This window comes from Triticum dicoccoides, chromosome 3A (assembly GCF_002162155.2).
Source record: "Triticum dicoccoides isolate Atlit2015 ecotype Zavitan chromosome 3A, WEW_v2.0, whole genome shotgun sequence".
NCBI lineage: Eukaryota > Viridiplantae > Streptophyta > Magnoliopsida > Poales > Poaceae > Triticum > Triticum dicoccoides.
Window position 1 is genome coordinate 675,151,847 of NC_041384.1, and position 7,083 is coordinate 675,158,929.

Here is a 7,083-nt window from a genome sequence, read left to right on the forward strand (position 1 = left end):
GATCGATTCTGTTAGGCCAGAAACTCCAACTCCAGCGACCGGAAACGCAATTCTATTGATGTTCGCTGAGGGTGTGTGGCAAATCAAACGTTCTTCATGGCAATTTGCGTCGTCGGGCGGAGGCTGACAAATTCCTTTAGCAAGCAATGGTAAAAACTTGCCATCCTTAGACAATACAACTTTGCCATGAAAGACGTTCGATTTGCCGTGCTCTTCCAGAGAACTTTCGCTGGCTATCAAAATCCCGAGCGATTTAGTCTGGTCTGTCGGATTTTCATTTCGTAAGGAAGATTTCATTACTCCCGACTGCACAAATCTTGAACAAAATGAAGGGTGTATGTGTGTGTTCATACCGTGCATGGTAGAGAAACATTTCTCGTGCATTCATCGGCTGCAGACGGAACTGCTCCGGTTCTGTTTTTTGGGCAAGCGACAGATCAGATCTACGTATATGGGGGTGCAATCTGTCCCTACCTTGCTGTCCCTTTGGAGAAGTTCAACAGTCACCCGAGCCTGAGTTTACACTTGGAGACCGACCGAGGCCAGCTCCGGTCAAAGTCCCGGCCTGTCCACGCCAAGCACTTACCAATCTGTGATCGGTGCTATACCTGCTGCCTGAGCGCTCAGCTACTGCTTCAGACAAATCAAGAGCATTGGGGTCGCGCTGCCGTGTAGGACGGGTCCAGGCTAGTCAGCGGCCAGCCGCAACAAAGCAAAGCGATTGACGCGCCGCTGGCCACTCACCTGTTTTTCCTTACCGGGAATCCCCTATCCATCAGTGCTTGAACTGAAACATTCTTGCAGTCTTACAGAGTTACAGTGGTGCAAAAGGTTGAGGAAGAAGAAGGAGCAACAGGAACTGAAGTTAGCGGCGTGGATGAGCAGTGGCACTGGATGGGTCGATCCATGTCAGTGCGCTGGTATAGCAGTATGGCTTCTAATCGGTTTGGCGCAGCGAATTCAACGGTCCATGCTAGTATATGCCATGAGAGGTGTCCGGCCCGTCCTGACCTCACCGGCGGGAGTGACGCCGGACAGACCCAGGAGCTGAAACAACGGGACTAGTGCACTAGCGGCAGCGTGGATGGATGCCGGCGTGTACAGTGATTGCGCCTGCCATTGCCAGAGCATCAAATGTCAAGTGAATTCTGAGGTCAGACCAGCGAGCCATTGCTGAGCGAAGCTGTGTCGACGGCGTGGAGCGGGACGCGCTGGCGCAGGATTCATGTTTGGCCCGTGCCGGGCGCCGGCCTCCTGGCCGTGCTCCGTGCTGCTGCCGGGAGGTTGTTGACATTGGTGCGGGTGTCAGCGGACCATGCACTGGCTGCCCGACCACGACCAGGTAGGGTGGTCGCGCGTCGCGTGGGCTGGGCACACATGTGCGCCCGGATGAATTGTTGGTGGCCACCTTTCTGAATCTGTGCTGCATTGGCGTCTAGTGACAATTTAATCCGTGTGATGAATGAGGATGGTATCAACGGATTAAGATCCGTTGACATGCTTTGGGCATGCCACCTATGAACAGTAGCTTAACATGCCCCTTATTTTCTACTGTCCGATCAAGAATCAACGGTAAGATCAATGCGAACAGTGCCCAGCACAGGAACAGTGCGCTGCTACAGTAATCCACGGAACATGATCTCTACGAAGCACGTCTCTGCAGTGATTTGTGCTAACGTACTGATTTGGACAAACAAATGACCAACGGCTCCAAGCATGCCATGCCTACTTCAGTGGAAGGCAGATGAGTACAGAGGATGACATGGTCAGACAAGCACACAGGGAAGTAGCAACTGCAGCAAATTCATCGCTATCCCACTGCACTTACGGCGTGTGGTTCCAAACAAATGGCCAATTATGCTTTCATTGTACACAATGGTGATGATGTGGTAGTGTTTCAGGGTGTACAACCGTGGCACCCCGTGGAGACTCGGGACTGACTGAACAACCAAGATTTGATCCACACAGTCCATCCGCTGCCGTGACATTATTACAGATTCCCATTTTTCCTCACAAGAATCAATCACACCCACTCGTAATTTTTCCTTTTTCTAGGTCCAATTCTGTTCATTTCAATCAATGTGGTAACATCCTGTATGTATCATCAAGACCAAACCGTGTTTCGTCGTGCCTTAGCCTCCTCTTTTCAGGTAGGCCATCACGCCGAGGCCGGCCACCAGGGCCGCGCCGGCCGCGACGGTGCCGTACGCGGAAGCCCATGCGTCCCTTCCAGCGTACTCGAAATCCGATGAGACGGCTCCTCGCTTCCGGCGGCCAACACCGGCGTAATCCAAGTGCAGCCTCAAGCTCTGCCAGAGGAACAGGTAAAGCAAGTGAGCTCCCTTCTTTTGGTAGGGAGAAAGATCAGCTTTACCAACGAACAACACGAGAAACATTACCTTCCAACCGATTTGTCTTGCATGGTCCACAGCCGCTATAAGGTCGGTGTCTGATGAGAGTATGACTTTATCGTGATCATCATCTTCGTACTGAAAATGGTACCAGGAAAAGAAGAAACCTTAGAGAACTAACATGCTGACATAGATATATGGGCACGTGTTGAGAATGGAGCTTGACCAGTACCAGAATTTGAGGTAGGTTCAATTTATCAATGTCGTCGCCAAGTCTTTGCAGAATGGAAGTTATCAATTCAGCCAGGCTACTCGTTTCTGAAATTCGAAACGTCACACATGAAACTCAGAAACTATAGTGTAAATAAATTACTGGGCATGAAATGGAAAAAGAAAGAACGATGATCCCAGTTAGGGTGACACCACAATGAGAGTGCATACCACAGTTAAATCTGTGCATCCTGCCTTGTTTGTCCTGAATCTTGAACCCAAAAGTGTTTGATAAGCCTGAAGGCGGAAAGAAGGCTGATCTTCCTATATCTGCTGCCTCGGATGCCACTTTAGTTGATCCTTCGCTGAGAGGTGCCATGGCTATTTAGTCACAGAAAAAAACCATGTCATCAAAATGATAGGTAGAAGAGATGCTAACCTTCTGGAATCATCATCATCATCAAGAGGCCCACTTGACATTGCTGAATCCCAGAACCTCTGCATCATGGAAGAAGTCGCCTCAGAGCCTGTTGCTCCACTGTTTCCGACCTGAATACAACAACACAAACAGGCATGACAGATTTAAAATACCGGCATGATATCTCTAAACTTATACACACAGTAATGAAAGCGAAGAATACACGACACTGACAGTAAGCTAAGCTGCAACAATTTTTTTGCAGACCAGATAGCAGATACACTATCTAATGGTCCATACAACTTGTATATTTGGCACTTCTCTATAAAGTTGCTTTAGTAACTTCCCTCATGCAACTTATAACAAGATACAGATTAGAGCATCCACTAATGATTAAACACCGGGTGACTTGGGCATTAACATATTACTAATATACATTTTCCAGTTTAAAACCTGAAAGTACACACAAAGGAGCAAGCCAGAGTGCGCATACAGAAGCTCAAGCAGAAGGAAATTGATACTCACCGTTGCAATTGCAGCATGAGTTATGTGAAGGACATCAACAACGGTTACAACACTCCCATCTGGATAATGACAACACATTATTCATAATTTAACAGACTTCGCAAAAAATGTTGAATTAGATCAAACTCCATTGCTCATTTGTCTACATACCCATGTCTAGAACAGGCAAATGCAGAAACTTTCCATCATGCATTGTGTGTAGGGCTTCAAGGATCGGGGTGTCAATCGTGGCACATTCTGGACTCTGGGTCATAACCTGTCGAAAAGAGTTCCAGGCATGATGGCATGACAGTTAGGGCCTAATGACTGTTGAAGAGAAAATACAGAGGAATGTAGTGTGAATACATAAGAATGTGAAGATAATCTATTTTGGCTTTGCTTACCTTCCCGACTGTAGTAGACTCAGGTGGAAGATTTTGGGCTATAACACGCATCAATATATCTCTCGAGCTGATCGATGTAAAAATAAAGTAGCTTTCAGTTCAATGCTGCTATAGAAATTACAAGTAATTTTATTGTACTCAGGAAAGGTGCTCACGTCAGAATCCCGCCAGGCTTGTTTTCAATCGCAACAACTGCTGAACTTACTTTTAGTTCAAGCATCTTTTTTGATGCAGTCAACACAGTGTCAGTTGGTGCAACAGTAGCCACTCTAAGAAATTGAGATCAGCTAATAAGTATTCTGTAACAGCATTTATTCTGGAAATATTAGAGAAAGACATTTATTAGAAAATGACAGGATATTACCTACTTTGAATTCTCAGATATAATTGTCGACAGTGATGGCCTAAACATCCGTTCACGAAGAGTTTCAACAAAAGTGTTGGGACCTGCAAAGTAAATGGAGAAAGCATTAAAAGGCCAAATTGCTGAATCCAAATCTTCAGACAGTAACATTTAGTGGTCTATCATACAAGAGGCTGATACAAGTCAAACATAAGAGACTACAGACCAGATACAGATGTTCCCCAATGCTTCTCAACACCCTCAACAGCAGCAGCAATTGCTCTTCCTTTCTCAGCTGCCCTTTCCATTCGTGCAATAGCATCATATAGGCACTTGGCTATGTCCAGTAGCGCAATGACTTCCCCATTGTCCACAACAGGTAAATGTCTGAACTTACCTGGAATCATGTGACACTTTTTCAGCCAACATTATTAAGATAAGCAGTAAGAAGGTAGCCCAAATCGGGAGGAACATTCACAAACCTTGCACCATTTTCTGCAATGCCTCAACCGCGAGAGTGTCCCCGAGAACAAAGAGAGGGTTTCTAGTCATGACCTTGGAAACTGGTGTGTCTTCTAGCTTCAATTCACGAGCAATAACCCTTGTGGTTATGTCCTGGCACCAGCCAACAAAACACATCACATAGTTAGCAATGAAGAGTCGACCAGCCAGCATCTGTAGCAGATGAAGAGAAGAAAGGTCTACCTCACCTTGTCAGTAAGGATCCCGCAAAGCAACGCGTTGGAGTCCGTCAGCAACACGGCATCAACTCTACGTGCGGCCATCCTCCGACAAGCCTCATACACAGTCGTGTGGTCCGGTATCGTCAGTGCCTTGGACAGTCTCAGTCTCTTAACGGTTCTCTCCCCAGTCACCGTCCTGAGGGAGGCAACAATTTCAGTTACAACCACGTCTCATGCGATTTCGGCTGTATTCACTTTGCATCAAGAAACATCTGGTGCCGCCGTCTTACAGAATCCAAATTATACAAGCATGTGCATGCGCAGATCATCATAATAGATAGATAAATGAGATTTACAGGTTAATCATAATGCCTGTGGGCTGTGGTACCAATCATGTCTCCGTTCTGACTAAAAGTAAAATGGTCTTGCGCCGCAGCGATTGCTTCAAATCAAATCTAGCCCTTAGCCTAAGGAGCAAACTAGCGCTCGACCAGAAAGCTATTCCGTAAGAGCCCCGTAAGCTACCCCGTGTCTGCACGGCATCGCACGACCCAACAGAGACGCTACCAGCGTGGAAATGACTTGTAGCGACGAACAAATAAGCGGGCGGGGGATAATCTCACGTACGAGGTGGTGCGGGAGATGGTGGCGGAGGACCTCCTGGCGGCGGCGGCGGCGTCGTGGCCGTTCTCCATGGACGGGCCCCTCCTCCTGGGGCCGGCGGCCGAGGAGATGCTCCTCCGGGAGGGGTGCGGCCCTCCTCCCCCGCCCCCGGCGCCGTCCATCCTCGAGCCGCCGCGGGAAAGGGGGGGGCTCTCCGACCGACGGCGGCGGCGCTGATCCGGGGAGGAGGCCGCGGCGATCCGGATAGGTGGGAGGAGACCGGAGGCGGAAGGGAGGCCCAGGCCGAGGCTGCGGCTAAACTCGTTCGACCAATTGGAATCTTGCTTTTTTTAGCCCGGCGGAAGGAAAAGCCGGATTATTTTGGTTGGAGGCTGCTCCCATTTTCTCTGACGCGAAAGGTTCGTTTTGCACGGGCACGCTGCTGCGTGCACCCGACGCAGCGTACACTGCCGCGTGCTTCCCATTTCCTTGGGTTGACCCAACCTACTTTCTTCTTTCCTCGAGATCATTCTGAAAAAAAACATTTTCCGACTCTCTTTATTGGGTCAAATAAGTTGAAAGAGCAGGGTTTTTTAATGAGTGGGTTAAAATAGCTGGTGAACCATTGAAACTGGTATAAAGGGGTCCAAGGAGAGCGGTGGGAGGCTCCTTCTCTCGACAAAATGTTTCGGATGGTTACAAAATCATGGCGACGAGGAAGTGCTTTTAAACGGTGGGAGGCTCCTTCTCTGAACAAAATAGTTGTTGCGTTTGCTCGTTTTGAAGGAAACACAAGGCTATACCATCATTAGGCATGTTTCCCGAGACACGACATACACTGCGGTACATGACAAGTTCTTTTGGAACCTTTCTAAGGTGAACCTTTTTCATTTGAGCCATCTTGATATGAGTTTAATGAATCGGCTACATTTTCGTTGTTGTTTCCTATTTGCATGACACTCTCATGGATGGAGGACTAACTCTCATGGATGGAGGACTAACAATGGGGAGTTGCTCAGGGCTATATATACTCGTCCCCTTCCTCCATCCTAGGGTTAGCAAAGTATACACCTAGCCACTGAGAGAGTTTTCCTCCTTATACCTTCTCCTAGAGGAACAAAACCTCCAACTCGAAGAAGGATCTCATCATAAATCATCGAGACCTCCAATTTGGAGAAGGATCTCTAAGTGGATAACCAAGACCTCATCTCTCCCACAGAGTTTTGGGAAGAGCCTACCCTTTTAGTTTCTTGCTTGTTGCTTGTAGATTTAAGATGTATCTTGATTTGGATGTTGAGAGAGAACATGTGTGATGTCGATATTATTATTGAGTGTTCCCCCTTTGTGTTTTTCTTTTGTTCTTCCCCAAATCCACCACCAAATCATAAAGATCGGGCAAAGAAGGGTTTGGCCCTACATCAATATGTCTTTTTAAGTCTTAGCTCTCAACCAACAGTACTTATGCCTTTATGGTTGAATCCTTAAAAAACTATCTTTTTTTAGACAACCTTAAAAAACTATCTGAGTTAGTTTGTTATAAAGGGTGGACAAAGTGCAACACTTGAGC

The 7,083-nt window shown here is 47.4% G+C and overlaps 1 protein-coding gene across 1 annotated transcript; it reads right to left on the reverse strand.

Annotated features, from left to right (window-relative positions):
- Positions 1-1,807: 1,807 nt before the first annotated feature.
- On the reverse strand, positions 1,808-5,698 carry LOC119270120 (CBS domain-containing protein CBSCBSPB1-like). Its single transcript, XM_037552093.1, has 14 exons — positions 5,541-5,698; positions 4,941-5,109; positions 4,713-4,845; positions 4,457-4,627; positions 4,256-4,334; positions 4,043-4,156; positions 3,888-3,954; positions 3,655-3,760; positions 3,505-3,563; positions 3,001-3,110; positions 2,793-2,926; positions 2,584-2,669; positions 2,400-2,489; positions 1,808-2,309 (listed from the first exon to the last, which is right to left on the reverse strand). Exons 1-14 carry the CDS (start codon positions 5,696-5,698, stop codon positions 2,133-2,135), a joined length of 1,653 nt encoding a protein of 550 aa, XP_037407990.1. The 3' UTR covers positions 1,808-2,132.
- Positions 5,699-7,083: the final 1,385 nt, after the last annotated feature.

Coding starts and splice junctions, on each gene's coding strand:
- LOC119270120 (XM_037552093.1), bottom strand. CDS start 5,698: ATGGACGGCGCCGGGGGCGGGGGAGGAGGGCCGCACCCCTCCCGGAGG. Junction 5,110..5,540: donor ACCATCTCCCGCACCACCTC/GTACGTGAGATT, acceptor TGCCTCCCTCAG/GACGGTGACTGGGGAGAGAA. Junction 2,670..2,792: donor GATGCACAGATTTAACTGTG/GTATGCACTCTC, acceptor TTCGAATTTCAG/AAACGAGTAGCCTGGCTGAA.